We start from the raw sequence: 22,530 nt of genomic DNA, 5'->3' as shown, positions 1-22,530 counted from the left end.
AGGTGTGAATCAGCTCCTAAGGAATGATTTGGGAACAGTCTGCTCCAAAGCACAAAAGGCACTGCAGACAGCACATCTAGAAAAGCTGAACATTTTATTGTCATTTAAGAGTAGTACACCATTTGTGATTTTAGAAATACAGACTCTTTGCAAAGCACTGAAACACAGGTGCCTTCCAACTTCTAAAACCTACATTATTCTAAGTCTTACAAACCTTTTATATTAGCAAGTCAAGTTTGGTCTTTGCTGCAACAAGTTCTTCACCAAAGATGCAACAACTTAGTTCTAGACTGCAAGACAACTGAGCCAAGTTTCAAACTCCACCTGCCATTGAGCCACCAGAACCACTGCTTTCAAATATTGAGTCTATGATGTTCTTGTACTTTGTGCCCATGAGGGAGTTCACCTTTGAAAATTTTAAGTTAGGAGGATTTTCCAGTTAGCCACCAACTGGTATTTTTCCATTATAGCATCTAGAAGCAAATGGATACCTTGCAAGTACTAGTGCTCATGAACAGGTTATGTTTACACAAAACCCAGAAGAGGCCTCCAGAAACATTCAAGGTTAAAATGAACAGTTGCAAAAGAAAAAAAAAAAAAAAAAGGATCTGTACATATTTTCAGTCATAACACAAGGGAACACTGGAGTATCAGTGTTTTGTGTTCTAGCTTCAATAGTGACACCTGTGCTAGCCCTAGTAGTATTCTACATGTTTGTCCCTTCCCCCCATTTAAATTTTATACTCGCAATCTGAATATACAGCTGTACTTACAGGAAATATTAAACAATGCACAGCGCCTTAAGCAAGTTCCATGTCTGGTTTTGAACAAACCATATAAAATAAGTGACAAAATAGTTTAAAATTGGTCCTTATTTTTATACAGCTTGGAAGCACTAAATTTAAAGACACACATTAACCAGCACAAATTAGTCAGCAGATTTTTTTTCTTAAAAGAGTGTGTTACAGTATCATGCATGAAAAGCAAGCTGCTGCTCCCAAGTAGAAATTCAGAGTTTAGACTTCCTGCTTTCTTCTCAGGCTGTTATTCCTTCTGTCATAAATTATTTCAACATAACCAAGGATAGAAGCAGCTGACTAGCAAAACAATATGAAATTCATCTTTTATGTTGTGACCCATTCTTAAAGTAATGAAGTACTTTGGAACTTTAGCATAAGGAAGGTTGAATAAACACTGCAAAGGACTTTTACATTCTTTGATTTTGTTTACATCTTCAGAAAGAAAATTCTACATTTTAACTCGCTAACTACTGGATTTTCATATGGAGACTGCAGTATTGAAACAGTGCAAGACATTTGCAACTTCAGGAACATCCAATTACACTGCCCTTTCACCCAAACAATGATTAGCAGAATATTGCATCAGTTCTAGATAAACAAGACAGGACAAAAACCTCATTTTAGAATAGCATTAGGATTCAAAAATCTTTCATATTTAGTGAAAAGAATCCACACACAAATATGCACGAAGGACTCCTTAACACAGACTCTATCACAACAAACGTAATCCAGCTGTAAGTCTGGACCAGGACTTTTTATTGGTAAGAAGCCATATTTGTTCAGAGATCCCTAACAGATGTTCCATTAATAATGCTTCAACATTTGGGTATTTTGAGACATGAACAGCATCAAAGCTCTTTCCTGTCAAAGCCAAAAAACCAGCTGGAACAACCCAGGTGGAGCATAAGCTTAAGCAGTCCACTTAAGCTCCAAGAACATTCCAGACACCAAAAAGCTGGCTTTTGTCTTTGCATTACCCCAGTGAGAGTGGAGCCCTGTCCACTAATGCAATATTCCAAAGACCATTGCAACTAAGACTGCCAAGTCAGGTCTCAGTTGAAAGCTCCCACCACCACAGGACACCGTTTCCTTACCCCTGACCCCCCACTGCCAAGGAAGAATGTTCATTAGGGCATTTTTGGTGTGGAAAGCAGGTCAGTAGAGACTCCAAGTGTGGCTTGAAGAATCCTCAGTACCAAGCCGCTTTCCACACACACAAATTCAGTCCATCTTCTCCTTCTGGACCAGCTTGGGTGCATCTACGAAATCCTTGCCGTTGTAAAGGATGATAGCAAAAGTTCCAAAGCTGGCACTTCCCCAGAAAAGCACATAGGCCAGTGTCTCAGTCCATGTATCACCTGAGAAGAAGAGTCAGATAAACCTTTCAGCTCATTATCTCCAATTAGCAGACAGTTTTACTTTAGGACACATGCAAATATTTCAAGCTCTCCCTCAGAGATTTGTTGTCAAATGAAACCAGAAGTCTTTCACAGATCTTTTTCTGTTTCCTTACCTTGGAATATTTGTATTTGCCACACAGCTCTTGGAACACATTGAACAGAGATCTATGGAAGCCAGTCAAGAACTCTACTGGCAACAATGTTAGAAAATTCAAGGCAGAAGCAGAAGGCAAAAACCTTCACCATTCCCAACACAGATTTAGATTAAAGGGAAATCCATCAGAACTAGGCTTATGCCTGTATGTGACAGCTCTGAATTGTCCTTCTGCCCAAAAAGACAAGTATTCCTCTGGGGCTTCATCCAGCCTACAATAAAGCTACAGGTGCATCTACATTTGGAGATAATCAACTGTGCCTTACTTGACTTCTACATGAGTTTTAATATTGTTTTCTACAGCATCTCAGTTTTTTCCACACTAATGATACAGTGCTAAACTTCAATCTCCAGAGCCATGTTCAAGCATCCTTTAGAATGACTGAGAAGCAATTCTACACTGAATAGTTACTGGTAGCCATTTACAGAAAGTTCACAGAGAAATAAGCCAGTTTTATACAATCAAACTCAATAGTGACTTACCAGCCATTAGCAAACAAATAATGCACATGGAGAAAGCAACCACCATAATAATAGGCAACTGAGGAAAGAGAAACAGAATAATCACTTGATACAGCAATATGTACATACGTTCCTTAATTTCTTTTAAGATGAGTAGTACTGTAAAGCTGTTACTTGCTTTGCTTCTCATTTCACCTGCATTCAGGTACAAATAAAAGTTTGGATAGTTCCAAAATCTGGAAGACTGTATTCAATCATAATGTTTAGAATTGAAATACACCTCCTGTGCATTAAAAAAGAGGTTGAGGCTTATGCTTTGCTTAAAATGCAAATAAATACACCAGTTAAACCCATTATGTTCCCAAATCCCATTTCAAAATAGAAAGGGAAGGGTGAAAAAAGTGAAAAGAATGGGGGTTTTGTGTTACAATCTATGCTTCTGCATGAAGTGTGAGAAAAGAAGTCCACAAGATTCTTCTGCAGAAGGAAACAGTCATTGATAGTGAGTAATAGAATTTTCCCCCTTCCACCTGGTGAAGCATATTTGAAAAAAAAAAACAAACCAGCAGTTTTTCCAATACCTCAAGGACACTCCATTTTCTGTCAAGGGAACAGTCTGGGTTTAATCCTATAAGCAGGTGTCACAGAATTACCAGATTACAGGGATGCTTCATGACTAACTGACAAGTCCTACTCAGGCATAATGAAGCCAGTGACTGAATGGTTGTGTTTCTCTTAGTACAAATAAAGTCTCCATACTCACAGCTAAGAACTTCCAATCTTTCTTGACATGTAAAGGACTAGCAGGTTCTACTTCATCCACTGAATAATTTCCAAGAAAAAGATCAATCGCATCCTGGAAGAGAAAGGGAGGGCAAGAGTTAGAATGCACAACAATGTTTATCACATACACTTCCCCATGGTTAAAAACTTTACTTACTTGTCTAAACCCATCAGAAAAGTTGTTTTTGTAGTAACGTTTTAATGAGTTCCAGCCATCCATTATTAAGCCCCACTTAGTTCTCTTCCCAGTTCTGCAAAAAGAAATTGTGAACAATATTTAAAATACATGAATGCATTCAGGACTATAATTTCAGATTTACATTCTGTCACTATCCAGATGTGTCCTGCATTAAATGAACACCTGCACAGGAATACATTTATCTAGTGCTGCCTCTGCATTATAACCACACATACTTGTAACAAAATTGTAAAATAAAATTACACTTCTTTCCATCAGACAACATAAATGTGCATCTTCATGGCACACTGCCTTGGTTTTCATTTCCAGATAGCCTTTACATTCATATAAACACATGATGGATCCTGGAGATTTTAATCTGACTTTTTACCAACCGAACCATTGCAAAAAACTCATTTATAGCCTAAGCCCCAGATTAGTAACCTTCTCAGATAGGAGAACTTGAAGAAAATCCCAAACATGCTCAAAAACCCAGAAGGCCCTTACAAGAAATGCTGACTTGCCTTGTGTAATCGGTCTTTAAGGCACCAGTTCCAGCATATTGTTTGGCACAAGCATTTGCATTATCAGCCCATGCTGTGAATAGGAAAACGATAAGAAATATTAAGGAAGTTATATACTCTCTACAGAGAAAAAGGCATTGTTTGAACTCTGTAAACAGCCTACCATTTTTGTAGATTTTCTCAAAGTCTGCCTGCTCTTCAATTCTCTGTCCCACATGCAAAACACCAAGTCTCTGGAATAAAAAGCACATTGAGGCTTGCTAGGAATTTGTTAGAAAAATTAGGATTTGCTTTCAAAAAAAAGCTGTATTGATCAAACTTGAGTCTAGTCAATGCAGCTCAGGTAAGTAGTACAGTAACTCCACTATGCAAGTTCTTACTGGAACACTCAAGGTACATTTCCATTCCAAATGGAAAGCCTCTCTCCTCTTCCAGCCTGTCAAAGAAGAGTAAAGCTTTACCTGAAGCTGGGCCTGCAGAGACCTGCGTGCCAGCAAGCTCTGGATGACGTTAGTGCGATCCAGGCAGTCCATGCAGTTACTGCGGAACGTTCCTTCCTGCTGAGTCACAGTCTTACCCTCCGAGTCAACTAGAAAGTAACTAACACGCACAACACACATCTTTAGAGATAACAGTCCATATAAACCACCTGGTTTCACAAGTAAATATCCTAACAACCCAACCACAACTGTCCTGAGCATTTGATGAGCGCTCAGCCATGTCTTCAAACTTTGATGTCTCCCTGAATTCTTGCCATGCTGAAAAACAGCACCAATGGGTGAATATTTAGCAATCTCAGCGCAGCATTCACTCCTACCATTCAGAAAGTCAATCAGCAATATTGAGTTATATGCTACTGGGAAGAGCAACTTCTGGTGCAAAATCAGGGACTTGTGGGGTTTTTGTCCAGTTATTTTAGTGTCCCAGCTCCACAGATACAAAAATCATTAGCAGAGCCTAGCGGCAGAAGTAACCAGATTTGTTGGTAAGTGGTCACCAGTTCAACCCAGCCACCAATGCATAAAAAGTCATCTAACTTGTCAGGCTTATTTTTTCCAGGAAGGTACTCAGATTTTTTAAGGGTGTTCACAAAATATGAAAAAATCTGCTACTGTCACATGCTATTCTCTCCATTATATGAACATGAGGGGGGAAACCAGATATTCCCCCTTGCATATGCTAATTATTACCTCCATTTTTTAAATCCACTAAACCAGATGTTTCCAGTAGTTGATGACAAACAGCTCATTTAAAATACTGAATTGCAGACATGCATTACAACAAAACAAATATTCCAATATATTTATCAGTTGGATGTGTGAATGGGACAGAACTATGCCTGTCCTGCCAGAGCACAAAACTTCCAGTTTTCTACAGTTTTACAGATTACAATCCATAGATTAAGTTACTCCAATATGTAATTATGAACTCTGGATTAGCATATAATCCACTCTTACTGTAGAGCATTTTTATCAAGAGCCTCAGCATTTTTATCAGGAGCCTTAGAAACACATGAATTTACTTTGATTAACCTTATTTTTTCTTTTTAACTGTAATTTTCATCGTTCTTGAGCTAGTTTTGCTACACCATGTTTTACATTGCTGAAGACTACAGTGACAATAATACTTGTGAAGTCTTCCTTTTACCCCCAGGTTCTGGCTACATCAGATATTAGGATAAGATAGTTTTTTATTATCCTATTTAACTAGAAATGTCTGTTCTTAAATGCTGCATCTCCTATAGCTGCTCTAAAAAATTAAAAAACTAACAAAGAAGACCTCCACGAACCCAGCTCTCCTTTCTGACAGATCTTCCACAACTGGATCGAGCCTGCAGAATATAAGAGTTGTTTACCTCCCTAGGGGTTGCAAGACTATTTTCTGCGAAGATTAGAACACAGACTTTTCTGTTCCTATTTAAGCAACAGTCATTACAAATGAAATAAAACAAGTTAGAGCCAGCCTTGAGAATGAGTCTTCAATTTTATATCTTGCTTTAGAGATGGCTTTTTTAAAGTTTCCATTTCAAGGAAATCTGGTTATTTGCTATGCCTCCAGTGGCAGCTGGCAGTAAACAAGTTAAAGGATTCAGCATTAATTCTAAGAATAAAGGATCCTTGCTATATAAGAAAAAACTGCAATCTTATTTCTCCTTATTTGAGGTGCTCAAAGTCAATTTATTCATTAGGTCTTACTGAGTTTTTAAGGCTTGTGGTAGACAGAGAATAGTAACTATAAGCTGATTAATTTATATCATTCCCGTAGCCATCACTCCAGGCAAGAGACTTTATTAACAAGACTCTTGTTCTAGTCCACACCTTACCTCATTTTATTTTGTCAGGACAGACTATACCACTGCTAGTTTTCTAATGTTTTAGCTAATCTACTTTGTGCTTTAGTCACAAGGCTTCAAGAACAGGAAGGAAGCAATCAGAAAAGCAGAACAAAGTAAACTACTTCCCTAGCAATCTACAGGTCTACAAGTAACTATGACCAAAAACCCACTTGTGGAACTAAAGATTTAAATTGATTTGGACATTTTGTGTATTTTGATATGACTACAGAAAATAAGAATGTGTTTCCCTGTGGGTTAGTTATATAAGCAAGGGCTAACAACCAATGCCAATGCAAGGTTTGGAGCCATAACAATGTGTGTTAGAGAAAACACTTTTACAAATGCCTGTGGAAGGAACACCCAGTGTTTTACACTACGAGGCAGGACAGTTTGCTGCCAATGCAACCTGGAATTACCATGGATGAAAACAAATATAATCTAAAGAGATTTGCTTTTAAATGGCTCCAGGTGTACGCACATTCATTTCTTTGTCTAACCTTCCACCCAACCTTACAAAGGCAGCTCTTGCCACAACTCAGGGTTGCTGCAATTCTCAGACTCACTTTATGGAGAGGCAATGTGGGCTCTACATCCAACCCCCAACCACGTGTCTAACCTTGCACATGGTGTCAGCAAGACACCAGAGACATGGACACACTAATGCACACAGATGCATCTTCTTCACAGATGACTACAGAAGCTCTGTATTACTGTGCCTTAATGCAACACAATAGAAATTCTGAGAAGTTGTCTCATTTTAACAGCACAGAGGTGAAAGAACTGCAGAGCCTCACCTGAACTCATCTTGCTGGTCTGCCAGTTGATCCATCAAAATCTGAAGCCGATCCCACCTCATCCGACTGCACTCTTTATGGAAGTCAAACGCCACGTATCTGTTCAGGGAGAGAAGTAGTTTTTCCAATTATATATGTACTGCAGGTTACAGAAAATTCTACAGTAAGAGGCTGATCTATAAAACAGGTAGTGACAGAGGACTGGTTTTTCTTCAGAGATGACAGAGCACCGGTAAAATCTGCAGTTGTGCTGAAAGTCATCTTCCTGATGCTGCACCCTTAGTGTGAATGTTGACACCATTTAAAATTCTTTACAAAACACCATTAGTCTGGGGAAGCACACATTGTGTTCCAAGTTCTGTGTATGTTCCATTCAATGTTCTGGCTAATATTTTTCCTCCAGAAAGTACAGAAGGGATACAAATCTTAATGTCTTTTTTTCCCCCCCACCAGGATTCTTTTGTTCTCTGTTCACTTTGAACTAGACACAGGTGTTGAAATCCAACATTTTTTGCGGACATAATTCCCTCAATAACTCTAGAAATCTGAGACAGGTTCTGTTTAAGCAGCTAACCTAACTGTCATAAGAAAATTAAGCAGCTACTGACTTGGAACAAAATTTCAACAGCTGATTTCTGGAAAGAAGAACTCTAAATGAGTGGTACTTGATTAATTAAACATTTACGTGTATGTTTGCTATGAATAACAGGGCATTACACTCCTCCCCTCAAGCATTCATAACCTGAAAGTTATTTGACAAGATTTCAGGACTATGCATGAAGAAAGATGAACACTGAAACAAGTAACTGAAGTCTCAAGTTTGATGGCAGGTCAATACCATCAAAAACAATTAACCAAGAAAGTGGATTTTGATAGCAGTAGTAAAATAGGGCTGCCAAACACCACTTTTGAACATACACAGTACATCACCAAAATGCACCTTCACATAATTTCACATCTTGGGTTCAACCAGATGACTTTATAGCAAATATACACAGAATAAAACAAAACATGGCACAGTAATTTCAAAGATAAGGTAGAGGGGCAAATAGCTGTGTGAGTTGGATACAAGCTCTCCCTCCAGAAATTAACAAAAGCAAGCACAGACAGGTGGTAAAATTGTGTACTGCACTCTGTATCCCACAAAGAGATGGAATTTCCCATAATCCAAGTGGATTCTCCACTCTTGGTCCATTGTTACACTGAGCTCCAGGCATTTAAATTGCTTGCTCCCCTTACTGTTCCATCCTGTTTTGCTCACACTCAGCACTCCCTCACTAAGTTAACAATCTAACCAAGCCCTTTTGCCAGAAGCTAGTTCTACAGGGCATGATTTTCTTTTTTCCAAAATGCAGACGATCGCCATTGCATACTATGGCTCCAATACTGGAATTACCATTGCCTCTTAATTTCCTCCCTTATTCTGCCTGTGTCCTCTCTTAGCAAGTTACTTCATAAACATAAAATGCAAACAAATAATTTGTTTGGTAAAGGCCCCTGAAGAGCGGACCACTCTGCGAGTCTCAGAGGGAATGCTTAACTTGTAACACAAAATGAATCACTTCATGTCAGATGTACCTGACCATTCCATTTGCCATGCTGTTCACCATTTTTGAAAAGGTTTGCTCAAGAGGCTTCTCTGAGCCTTTTTGGTTAACCTGGGAAAAGGGAAAACAAAGACAGAATTACTCAGAAGCCTGCTTAGAAGAACAACAACTTTTACAGGCAGAACAAGGGAAAGCATACCAAGTTGACAATCATTTGCTTTCCATAGCTAATTATTTGGGAGTCAAAATGTCTTTGGAAGCCATCCATCTAGAAGAGAAAGGAAATGGGTTGACAGATGTACACTACTATTAAGATCTGTGCTTTACAAGGAACCATCATTATAATATTTTTGATGATTCTTGTAACTGTTTGATGTTCTCTACTGTGCCAAAACAGTCCCACTTTCCTCCTCCCAGTCCATTCAGTTCTCCTCATTAAACATGCTACAGATAAAGAGTATTGTATATGTACTAAAACTGCTGCAGACTGGATCCAAAGAGAAACTACTCCCACTGATGCCGGCATTTTTTTCAGCCTTTTAATTCATTACAAGAAGTACAAGATTTCTTGCTATTACTTTTAAAAAAATAATGCTTAATCCAGTATTGCTGATTTTTATTCTCCTGATTATAGTTTGCAACCCTATCACACAAACATGAGCCCAGTAACATGTTAAAACCCCAAGACACAAACACTCACATACATGGTTTACTGACTTGCTGATCTGTGGCTTTGGTTTATACTTGAGGTTTGGTCTTTGAGACCAGAAAAAAGGAATAGATCCACGGGTCTGCAAAAGAATGGTAATGGTTTTAAACAGCAGAATTTACAAAACCCACTTGACATTTAAAAATAAAGCAGACAGGTTTATTTTGTTAAACTAATTCAGTCTGTTTGTTTAGTTTATGCTTTTAAATATAGATTGCATATAAGATATGCAAACAAGACAGAGCTATCTATGTATCCATGTTCCTTACAGTGACTTTACCTGAACAAACGATGCTTTGCTCCCCTTGTAATGCACAATTTGTTCTGTCTCCACAAAGTTAGCAGCGTGCCCTTCTGAATCAATACCTGTGAAGGAAAAAAGACCATGTTAGCTGGCTCAGCCTGCCTGCAAAACAGTGACAGCACAGTAGCAAAAGGCTTCCTACCCCTCCCTTTTAAGCCCTCACAGGAAGCAAAGAGCTCCCTGACAACATAAAATTAAATGCAACCTTGGTAAAAGTTTAATATGATCTGCACCAAATTTAAGCAGAACTGTGCTTCTTCAAGTTAACACATTTTGACATTTCTAGCACTAGAGATTATAATTTAATAGGAAATGAAATACCAGTGCTCTGACAACAAAATATTCAGAATTCTGTAACAATGGTACTGCAGAAATGGACAAATTTCTTCAAAAGCATGTATGTTGGGACTAAGAACAGAGAAAGTAATTTAAATTCACTGTCCTGTTTGCTTTTTAACTTGAAACAATTAGAGAACACCGCTCAGGGCTCCCCTGCCAGCACCAGTGATGCTCTTAGCTGGATTTACTACTGGACCAAAAGGGCTATTACACACTTGCATTTAGCACCAATGAAAACAGCCATCTGCTAAAAATCACTACAAAACTTTTGCAATTATGTCTTAAAGACATGAAGAAGAGTCAGTTTTAATAAATACCAAAAAATGCTTCAGTTCTTAATATTTTCTTTGGAGGAAGAAGCCCAAGACAAACTAAACAATGTTTTTTCATTTACTCTTAAAGATAACTTGCATGTGCAGACAGAACACATATTATGTTTTTAATAAATCAGTTTTTTTTCTTTTACCTCTTACATAGTAGCGTACACCAGCCCTGAAACAGCTTCTTCTGGAAATAAGCAGCCAGTCAAAACACTTGCCATTAATAGAACAAGAGTGCATAGTGATAACTGATGAACAACACTCAGGAAAAACGCCAACGTTTCATTAGGATATTTTTATATATCAAGGTAGGAAACTTCAAGGAACCAAGAAACTACATTCAAACAAATCTGTAAACATTTGTCAACCCAACAACAGCTGAACATTAAACGTGAGAGACAGTAACAATATTAGCATCAATATGCACATTGCAAAACAACACTCAATGGTGATGTCACTGATGAGCAAATATTAAAAAGTTTTGAGAAAATGTGATTCTAAAGAAGTTTATTCTAGGTCTTATGGTCCTAATTAAAAATTAGGAATCCATCTCATCCATAATTTCATCAGACTCCCTTAAGAGTTTCTTGCCCCTATTGCTTTTAAAGATTAACAACTACTTCAAAAATACCCCTTCAAATTTTTTTCTGGGCTTTTGGAAGAGTAAATATCTTGGGGTATACATTTTGTATCCATAAGTGCAACATACATCACATGTACAAATGCCAGAACTAGCAGTACAATAGACTGGCTTTCTAATCTGTGTGAAGAAAAAGAGAATGAACACACATGAAGACTCCAGTGTGAGCTTCTCACACAACAACAGTTTCCTGTAGCCCAGGCTACATACCCAAAGTGCCAAATGCACCTGGGACTACCCAACAAACAGGGGCAACGACAATTAATTTCAGCTTTACTCTTGTTTTATGCTACTTATAGTGGCACTTATTTGGGACAGCAGTAAGCTATCAAGTCTAATAGAGATCAGCAGTCATGAAAAATTTCTCCAGGTAGATTCACCAGCTTGCATGCTTTGCCCCTAAAAACTGAAACTTATCACTTTAAAGCAAGCAAAAGATCAAAATGGTCAATTTTTAAATTAGTCTACTGCAGTCTTCTTTTTGAGGAATCTAGATACTTGGTCTCAAGTGAAATTTAGGCTCTGTACCTATGATTCAAATGGGACATAAAGCAGCTGTGTCTCACATGAGCACCTCAGCTCTGTTAAACAACACTGATTTTATACACAAGTCATTGATTCCTGTTTGTATTTATGCCAATACTGTTTGTAAACAACCCCCCAAAATATAATACAAATTGTCCCCATCCAGAATGTTCTCTCAATTCATAAATTAAGGCTGAAAAATACCCATTCCTCTGTTTCCCTGGAAAATTACTGCCAGGTCCTCTACCCTTTAATTCAACATTTGTACAGCCAACAGCATTCTGCAAGAAAGGTTACCTCTAACATTAGCTGCTTAGCAATTGTCAGCCTATTTTCTGTTGGCAATCTGTGCTCACTTAAAATGACAACTTGCTATTAGCAACGTCCACATATACAGATAAGGACAAGACAGAATTTACTGTTCTTTAGAAGGGCTTTGGTTTGGAGCAGCAAGGTAAATACTAAATGTAGTTCAGGGCTACAGGTGACTAAAATCTCAACTATCCAAGTCCATTATTTCTCATCACTGCAAGACTAGAAGCCCAGCACACGTAGTTGAAAAAATATATTTGGGTTTACCTGGGGAAAAAAAAAAAAAGGGCAACTTTGATATTATTGAACTATCTGCTAGTGGTGCTGTAACAATTCTGCTGTGGGGTCTTCCTAGCATTTTTACAGCTAGAAATCCCATTTCTTCCAATTCCTGAGTTGTCTAAGGTTTTGCTGTAATTCTGTTTTAAACAAATATTACTTATGCTAATTTTTTGTACAGTGAAGAAACAGGCTCGAGGAAGGTGTTAATTGCAGTCTGTCAGTTGTTAATTGCAATTTACCCAGAACCAGCAGGATAAGGATTAGGGTGTTTCAATGTCTCCCTTTTGCTATCTTTCCTTTGTCCCTCTGCCTACTCCCACAACATTTTCCATTAAATGAAGCCACAGGGAAGGACTGGAGATCTGCCAGCTGCTGACAGTCCTATCAGATCAACTGATTCCGTCTGGAAACCATTCCCTGCACACACCTGAGGGGCCTTTGCAATGGATGAACAAAGCAGAACATGGCATGAGTTGCTCTGTCAAGTCTTGCCAGTCTTTTTCATACTGTCAGTCCAGGAGCAACTACCTGGGACTAACTGTTTATCACACACTGCTTCCAGAAAGTGTTCAGCTTCCTTGCAGCATTCATCCCTTCTCAAAAATAAACTCATGACTGCTTTGCTAAAAAGGCTGTTTCCCAAAGTGCTGGTGCAGAAAAAGCAGCTGTCCAGGAAAAGCATTCCAGGAGCCTTCAGCAGAACTTATCCTTTTAGTCATCAACATCCATAAGCACTCCAAGTCAAAACTGTCCTCCCTTATTTTGTATCTAAATTAAATGCATCCTTATAGCAAGATAAAGTACTAAAGCTGATGGGAGAGCATCTGCCATATTAATCTTAACCTTCCTATTGACAGTTATGCAAACCAAGACTGTAAAATCAAATACATTAAACCCATAAAGCAGAATATTCCAGGGAGTTAACACACAAGTTATAGACTATCAAACAATATGTAACACCCATCCATATATGAGCAAACTATAACTTATTTGTGACAATGTGCTGTATGTTATAATTGCCAGTGTAACAATAGAGCAGCCTCACAGCAGCCATTTTGTTACTGGACCACTCATTTCCAGTACACAGTTTTACAGAACAAAAGGATACATCCATGCATCACTGGTGTAGCAAACCTATGGATCTGAAAAACACAAACACGTGTGAAAAATATTAAACACAAGTAGTCAAAAAAGGTAAGTGAGTGATTATGCTTTGCCTAAGGATTTTGTGGTAGTTTCATATACTTTATATAATTTACTTTTTGTTGAAGGTGAAGCATTCCTTTCTGAGGAAAAAAGTTCAGGGAAAAGAGCAACATATGCAATCCTTATCAGCAGGAAGAAAAAAGTAAAAGTCTAATCCTAATTAAGCAGCCTAGACAAAAAGCAAGGTGCTTTGTCCTCCCTATACACGGCATTTACTCTCCTACAAATGTGCCACATATAAAGCAATACTTGCTGAAAAACCTTTGACACGGTGTGTTTGCTTTACCTTCACAGGAGGACATATGCAGAGACAGTAGTTACAGAAGCCTTCAGTAAGATGTATTTTTATGTGATTAATGCTCAAAAATGCTTGCTCCAGGGTTTTTCCTATCTTTCCATTCCATCTTTCAAGAAAACTTTGAAGTTCAATACTAGAAGCCAGAAATTCCACACTTAACATTACCTAAAGCTGTTCCTGCATCAAGACACCTGTAATCAATGAGAGGGGAAGCATGGCCTAAAAATATCGGTTATCTCCCTTTCCAGCTTCTGTGCTTTGCCCCTAGATCTGTTTTCACTAGCCAGCCACACTTGATTTTCCTTTGCTGTTCCCACCACAGCTTCTCTCTCATTTCCCAAGCTTTATTTGCATAGCACTATGCAAACTTTAGACCCAGTAATATGCCCTTGGAATATGTACAACAGCCCTTCTCTAATTGCTATCTTCACATTCCAGAAGCAGTGCACAATGCAGCCTTCTGGAACAGTGCTGTCTAACGTACCAACACATCTCCACAGGTTACCCCCTGGAATATGCCCCTGGAATATACACAACAGCCCTTCTCCAATTGCTATCTTCACATTCCAGAAGCAGTGCACAATGCAGCCTTTTGGAACAGTGCTGTCTGATGTACCAGCACATCTCCACAGGTTACTGAGGCAGAAATAGAAGCCGTGCGTCACTTGCTTTGATAAATGCAAAGCACTGGTGGAGAGGGGAGGCTGCTGGAGTGCAGGCAATCCAAGGAGTTTAACAGACAGGAGAGGTCTCTGGCAGGAAGGAGCTTAGACAGTCTGGTCATAAAGGTGCCACAGCTGTGGCTCATGGTCATGTACTTGTATTTGCTGGACTAAGTGAATTCAAGGGTCACACTTCATTTGAAATAAACTGGAAGAATCTAAATTGTCAGTCTTACTCTCCATTACCAGCTTTATGTTCTGTTCACTAGCAAAATGGAATATAAACTGCATTCATAAAGAACAATGTGAGACAGTCTTAGGGAAAAAAGTGATGAACTGGACCTTGCCTATACCCAAAGATAAATAAGCAGCTAAACTTCAAAAACTTGGAAAACATACACTGTGCAGTGTAACTGACACTTCCAAAGAAGTAGCTTTCTAGAAGTGCTACTGAGGGCATTAACAAAATTGGAAGTCTGAAAGCAGAAGACTCACTGTGCTAAACTAGATGATGATTAGCCATGTTATACTAGATTCTGGCTGTCTGAAAGAGACAGAATCACAAAAAGATGTTGCATACTTATAGCAGAAGTATATTTGTTCCCTATTACCAGAATCATTACTAATTGTTTACCTCTGGTTGAGCAATAAATTCTCTCAGAAGGTGCCCATTCCATACAAACCGTGGATCTGCCTGCAGCAAGAAAAAAAAGCCAACATGCTTTTAGAGACTGTCAGTTCTGTTTAATTCAACATAAAGGCAGTATCATAGCATCCACAGCATCATGTAAATTTACATGAACGGGTACAAATGGAGATGAAGTTCCCTTCTTTCGTCAGCAGCCTTCATATCCTGAACTAGAAATCTAAATTAAGATTGAAGAGAGCTATTCTTTTAGCTACTCTAAAGGGTGTTGCATGACACTTCTAAACCACTGACAAATGAGCTGCAGAACATAATGCATTGGTGCCCCTACACTGTGGTTGTTTCCTTCTACCAGTACTGTTATAAAAAACAACAAACACAAATATCAAACAAAAACACCCACACTCCAAACACAAACCAGACTTCTCTTGCAGAGAAAAACTGGAGACGTTCAAAATTGCCCTAATCCTTTTGAAAAGCCATTATACTGCAGCCATGGGAATATGAAATTACACTGCAATTAACCATATGATATCTGAATTTACTTGTAATTGATGTTTTTTACCATACTTTGCCTTTCAAACAACCTTCTGAAGTGACACAATTTTAAGGCAAACCAATCCTTTTGTGTCCTTGTTCTCCCTGGCAAGAGCACTGCCTGAGCAACATTTGATGATGCAAAACAATCCCCAAACGTAAACAGTTTTTCCCAATATTAAAAAACCAAACCAAAACAAAACCCCATCAATACATACACAAGAAAATTTCAAGTTCAAATTGCATTTGGCTGCTGTCTTTATGACAAAAGCAGCATATAAATTCATGCTTCACACAAAGAATTGGAATACTTTAGAAAGAACACAACATCTCAAGACTGACAGCCATAAAACCTTCAGGTCTATCCCAAGTCATCCTGGAAAAGAATATAAACACAAGTACAACTTATTGCACTTTGGATTCCTTCCTCCCACTCAAAGGAATTACTTGCTTTCTCTCAATTGCCCAAAATGCTTAGCTCCTTCTTATAATTAGAAGTGTTCAATATGAGAGGCAATATTTAATTTATTTTGGATTTTTCAAAATCAGTTTAAAGTACACTTTAGGAGGTACTTCCAACTGCCGATCTGGAAGTGTGACAGGAGATCAGAACAGATCCCTAGAATGTTGTGCTGCTCACAAGCTACGGGACTTGTGTGGACCAGTGTGTTCAGACACAGCCCCTAACAGCTTGGGGAAAACACCAGCATCATTTAAACATCATCTGCACCAAACTGACTGACAATTTGCAAGACACAGACATGAAGCAAACTCAAATGCTTACCCTCTCTAGAAGGCTCATCTCCTGGAACTCTGGACTGGTGTTGGCCAGCCGCTGCAGGGTGTGTGTTAGGTCGTAGGTTGTTGAGAAGTAAAACCCGTCCACGCTCAAGACATGGTTAAGCATTGATAAAAATACTTTATTGTCCTGCAACTGTTGGGATAAGGAAAGAACAAAGGAGCTGTCAGATACTGCTATCAAAATATTTAACTCTTGTAAGCTACCACTACTTTTTGAAGTGATGAGATGAATTTTGCTAGTGGTCTAGCAATACATGACATCATCCAGAGATTACCACACAAGAAGAAAAGCATGAGAGTGCAATTCTGATACCAGTTCACTGGTAACTTGCAGCTAGCACACTGCAACCAAATTCTGCAGCAACAGTGGAGAGCAGAGAACAGTATTCCCGTGAGGCAAATAGCTACTGATATTAAACAAATCCTAACAATTTCCAAGACAAAGGGAAACTGTTGGTTTCCCTGAAAACTATTCAGTCAAAAAAACCTCAAAAAACAAGATGGTAAGACAAAAGAAAAGTTATAATCTATGCTCTGGTTCAACCTCACTCCTTTCCTGAAAAAGCATCAAATTCCCTCCCAGCTCCATTGGTTAGATCCCTGACCTGCTCTTTATCAATCCACTACAAATCTGCTTTAAAAAAATCTTCCACCTATCTCTCCCTCAAAAAGGTAAAAGTCAAATTTTCCCTGCTGAGTAATTAAGTAATTGAACAATTCCATAAAGAATCAAGACAGGTAAGGTGACAGCTATACAGTTTATTGTAGGGGCTGTCAGAAGAGTAAACCTCTGAGAAAGACTTAACAGAAGCATTAGGAAGGGTGTACCATTTAACAGAAGCAAAAATGCACATCCATAAACTGCAATGACATTCTAAGTTGTACCATGTGAGTTTATCACCTTGAATTTTATGTACTTTTTATCACCTTGATTTTATATACATCCATACCCAAATATTAGAGCCATTCTAGTAACGTGAACAAATCAGAAAAGGGGATTGTTCAAAGAGCTTCTAAAATAAAAAAGAATTCATAGCTTCCTCATGTGGGAATCCACAAAATCAGAGAATTTTGAGAAAGCTGCAAAAGGCAGGCTCCACACTCCCCTAATCAATGTACCCACCTGAATATCAGTTAAGTGCAGCATGGTCTTTTTGTAGGAGAGGATGTCAAAGTCTGTTGCTTTCCAGATTGCATGACCAAAAATCTCACCTACTTTTTTCTTTTTTGTTATTACAATAAGATATGTGCCTGTAAATCAGAAAGAACAAAGTTAAAAAAACCCCAAAAAACTGCATGTATTAAGAAAAGCAGCCTATACCCATATCAGAAAACTGAAACCAACAGGACTTTGTGTTCTTAAGTGTAGCGAAACACACAGGGCTGAAGCAAAAGCAAAATGTACTTTCTAAGCTACCTACTTCTCTATGCTCAGAGATCTTGAGCTGCTCACTAAGTTTAAGGAACTTTAAAAAAGGCAGACAACATAAAGTGTCACCTATTCTTACTTCTGATCACTGACAGTCTGAAAATCTTCAGGTTTGCCAACTCAGAAAGAGGCAATGCTCTTGAATGTGGTTTGAAAAGCACAGAGTAAGCCCAAAATACATGAAAGGAAGTATGCTTCAAAAGCAAAAAAGACTATTTGACTTATCATGAAAAATATTCCTCCTAACAGATTTAAAACTGTACAAAGATTTGGGGTTCTTTTACCTATTTAAGATAGGAAGTGTGCTGTTTCCCTGGCTGCATGAAGCAAAAAACCCACCCATAATCATGGACAGTTCACTCAGAGCAATTAATTTACACTTGCTGATGAATACAACACAACCATATTTCTAAGCACAGCATATTTTAGTATCACCTTGTTTTTGAAGAAAAATTTTACTCTTAATACTGCAATAGGCAAAGAATATTTATATTTGTTAAAGATGCTGCATTGCTAGACACAGGGTCAGTTTTACAGTTCACAGCAGTGAACTGCCTAATAACACTTAGCTGAACATTTAATTTAACTAATAACATCTTCACTTTGACAGCTGTATGCTAACACTCAGTGCAAAGCTCTGGGGGACAGAATGAAAAAACCCCAAGCTTTTAAGAGACTTAACATATTCTATATTTTATTTAATATTCAGGCAGATGAAAAGTAGTCATTACCAAGCCTGTAAGTGATGACAATTCCCCTTTGGGGCAGTTCAGTTTTCAAACAGTCAGCACTCGTGGAGTCCCTAAGACACATGTATCCATTCATTGCTCTTACTCTGCAAGACCACAATTCTTTAGAATATGGGCATAGAAAGTTCAGCAGTTTTAAGATGCTGTAGAAGCCACTGCATTCAACACAATGACCCTTTGCCTCAGTTGGGAATACTGCAGTGAGTGATCTTTAATCCCTTCTACATATGGGGATTTTATTCAGTATGTATACTGCTTATTACATCATTTTTCAGGGTATTTCAGTCTCAAACTCCACCAAATTCTACAAAAAGGATTGTTGGAGCAGCAATGCTTACTTTCCCAAAAGCTTACATTTTATGCATCAGGTGTATTCAGGACACTGGCTGCTTAGACCTGACCACTGAGACACTTAGAAAAACTGGACAACTTATTCTTATAGTATCCTAGAACTCTCTAAACTTAGAATTGTTCCAGTCTGCCCTTGCCCTTTTCATGTTGGATTTTCTTTGCATTTGTAGGGCAGCTGCAACACAATCATTACTTGAACAGCTGCATCTACTTGTCTATCCTCCAATCACTCTCAGCTATTTGTGTACCATGAGTATTGATCAAGCTTCACAACACAACACTTCTGTTGCACCAAATCCTGCAGCTCAGATTAAAATAGTTACAAAGAATAAGCAGATGAGCTTCTTTGCACTCATTTGAAATGCATTTCTTATAACTCAACTACCAGTTAACCCTACCTTTAGAGCACCTCCTGGTTTAAGAGTTACACACACATTCATGATAAAGTAGATTTGGATGCCTCCATCCTCTAGAAGCCACATGGAAAGCCTATCACACTGATGAAAGTGCATCCTCAGATACTTGCAAATACTATTTTTGCCTTTAAAGCTTCTTCAGCAATCTATTTTGTCTAAGTATTTTTAAAGAGCAGAGTTCTGTTCTCCTTACCTGCCACCAATCGGATTGTTCCCAGAATACCAAATATAGGCCTTGTAACAGCTGAAGGGGGAACATCTTTTTTAACTGGAAAGCAGAAAAAAATAACATCAGAATTTCAGAATGCTTCTTTCATGACTGTATTGGAACACAATTAGAACTAGGTTTCTCCAGCCTTCCTTGTCAAATCAAGTTTTGCTACAGTATAAGAATATTTATAAGTATATAAATATAAGTATATTTAAGTACAAGAAAGAAAGCAGCTGAATTTCAAAGCCTGATGGAGCTTTGGGAGGAGGATCTGGGATTCTAACCCACTTTCTAACCAATTTCTCAAGTTTAATCAAACTAGTCATTCAATTAAATTCGAGCGTATTTTCATGATAGCATAGCAAGTAGATTCCTCAATAATGTATTGTCCTGACAGCTTCCAGAAGCTTTGTTTTGAAGCCATCAAGACACAAAGGATAACCAAACCACAAGTGCTTGTGCCTCCCAGGTCTGTTTGTATCTTCTGAACCTTAGTCTATTTCTGTCTCAAAAGACCTAAGCTGTCTCTGCCAAACTACCAACAGCAGCACACACGTGGCAAGGGACACAGTATTGCAAACAATACACCAAGAGAGCCAAAAAGGATCCAAATCTCAATTAAAAGTCTTATAATGTGTAAGTTTAATCAATCTACATTTCTAAAACAACAGAAGGGATTTTAGAGAAATTGAAAGAAACTCAAGCCATTCCCCAGAATGAAGCATTTTCCCAGAACTCAGAAAACTGAGAACGGTAACCCTGGAATCTTCTTTTGCTTTAAACACCTTGCAGGTTCATCTGATAAAAGAGCAGCAGTAAGAGAGATGCAGACTGACAAAAGACTTGGGATCACTACCTTGACAGTTTTGAAGGAGAAATTGAAATAATTTACTATGATACCAAAAGTATCAGTGGGATGGGCACACTGTTCTTACATGAAGGATACAAGAAGCCTTACAGAAGAGAGACAATGACTGCTTTTATATTACTATTACTGTAGCATTTCTGTTCTAGCTTGGAGATCAGTAATACTGTGCTACCAAACTCCTGAAGTATCAAAAAGGAAGTCACCCAGTGCCTTCATTTTACTGTTATTTAATCAAAGTTCTTTGTTTCATACACTTTAAAAAATGTAACTAAAATTTTCAAGACGTCAACAGGCTTAAGACTCTTCCCACTGACATCTGAATCTGGATTTGCAACACAGAATGGAAGTTTCTAGTAAGAAGCTTTTTACTGTTGCTATTTCTGGAGGCATTATGAAAAGTCAGGTTTCAGTTTTATATAAAAGACAGCACTGGGACAATTTGCAAAAGCTGAAGAATGCCAGTATTCAATCCTTTCCCTGTTTGATCTTGAACTTCTAGCACCAACCCCAACCAGCCTGGACGAGTCAGGTTCCCCTGTTTTGAGGGACAGTCTTACCAAAGAACAGGCAAGCACTATCACCCTGGGAACCCTCAGCATCAAACCCACAGCCAAAAGGCATCTGAAACAAAGCTCTGCAGAACAGAATGCAAAGCATTGTTTTGAACAGTAACAAAGTAAAAACAATTATGTCAGTATTATCTCAGTAATGTCCTGAAGATCTTCTTGCACTCCTAGAGCAAAACAGACAAAAAGGACAGAGAAGACTGTATTGAGAAATACAGGTGAGGAGAGTCACCTGTAAGAGTGACTTCTGTGGAGACTCTGTCAATGGCAAGCACATCATCTGCTCCATCATCACAGGCTTCCACATAGAACTTCTCTGGTGTTATGTGCCTGTAAGGGGAGACAGAGGAAAAAGGAATTAGTTTGGCAGAACTTACTTTGGGTTTGTTTATTCTTCACCACATGAAACAGAGCAATCAATTTTACACCTTATTTCAGCTGCAAAATAACAAAATTCTCACTGGATTGCTTCTCAACAGCCACTGATGTTGGCAGTGGGCAAAAGAAAAGCAAAAAAAACCCCAAGTCCAGCTCATCAGCTATTACAAAATTCATGGCCTGCTTAACAATCTTAATCCTGTTTCATTACCATAAGGTAAAGACATGGAACTAAATTTGTGCATGTAGTGGTCCACTCTGATTCCTGTAAGCTTGAACCATATCTGATAAGCCAAAACCTAACACAAAGTCAGAAGTTTTTAAACCAAAACCAGATCAGACCACATCCCTAATGCAAGTCTAATAAACATAAATTGTAAACACACCTGTTTCACATTAGTGTTGTCAGTATTGCAAGAATCCACTGGAAACAACACAGAAGAAATGGAAAAGTTCAAGTGGCACACTAATTTATTGAAGCAGGGGTCTCAACACTACCATTTCCCAGGTGAGTTAGCCAGGTCTACATAACACACATGGCATTAACAGGTACTCCTGCACCAGACAGACAAGTCACACATCAACTTCCTGTTCACACCTCATTGCCATCTTTGCCTTCCTTCCCCCCAAAACCAGCACAAAACCCAGTGCTAGTCATGAACAGTTTTTAGAAGTGTTCCTTAAAAACACACCTATTGTGGTACTTGCAAGAAGCCAGACATGTTACACTGTGCATGGATAGGAGGGTTATGCAGAAGTGGCTTGTAGCCATACACAGGAAATGCTCAAGAAACAAACAAAATGCCCCAAACACTCTTAAACTATTGCTCTTGACTCTTAAACTAAGAAAAATCACTGTAAGGCTTAATAAGACATGGGGTCAGAGTTTTAAAATTCTTGTTCTGGTAACAGGGTAGGTATTTTTAGGCTCCTTCTCCCTATATAGATCTTGCATTTCTACGCATCTTTTATTTTTTTTAATCCTTCAGAAAGCTGAATTAGAA

At 38.4% G+C, this 22,530-nt stretch overlaps 1 protein-coding gene across 1 annotated transcript; it reads right to left on the bottom strand.

Annotated features, from left to right (window-relative positions):
- Positions 1–75: 75 nt before the first annotated feature.
- Positions 76–21,455, bottom strand: SACM1L (SAC1 like phosphatidylinositide phosphatase). Its single transcript, XM_054274078.1, has 18 exons — positions 21,381–21,455; positions 19,697–19,771; positions 16,542–16,691; positions 15,209–15,268; positions 13,517–13,550; positions 10,796–10,897; positions 9,967–10,052; positions 9,682–9,768; positions 9,177–9,245; positions 9,009–9,088; positions 7,431–7,529; positions 4,763–4,901; positions 4,465–4,534; positions 4,302–4,374; positions 3,757–3,850; positions 3,580–3,672; positions 2,838–2,895; positions 76–2,158 (listed from the first exon to the last, which is right to left on the bottom strand). Exons 1-18 carry the CDS (start codon positions 21,453–21,455, stop codon positions 2,022–2,024), a joined length of 1,581 nt encoding a protein of 526 aa, XP_054130053.1. The 3' UTR covers positions 76–2,021.
- Positions 21,456–22,530: the final 1,075 nt, after the last annotated feature.

The sequence above is a fragment of the Melozone crissalis genome, unplaced genomic scaffold, assembly GCF_028551555.1.
Source record: "Melozone crissalis strain CALT ecotype California unplaced genomic scaffold, PUWL_Pcris_2 ptg000016l_1, whole genome shotgun sequence".
Classification (NCBI taxonomy): domain Eukaryota; kingdom Metazoa; phylum Chordata; class Aves; order Passeriformes; family Passerellidae; genus Melozone; species Melozone crissalis.
This window is presented reverse-complemented; position numbering and strand designations above follow the sequence as displayed.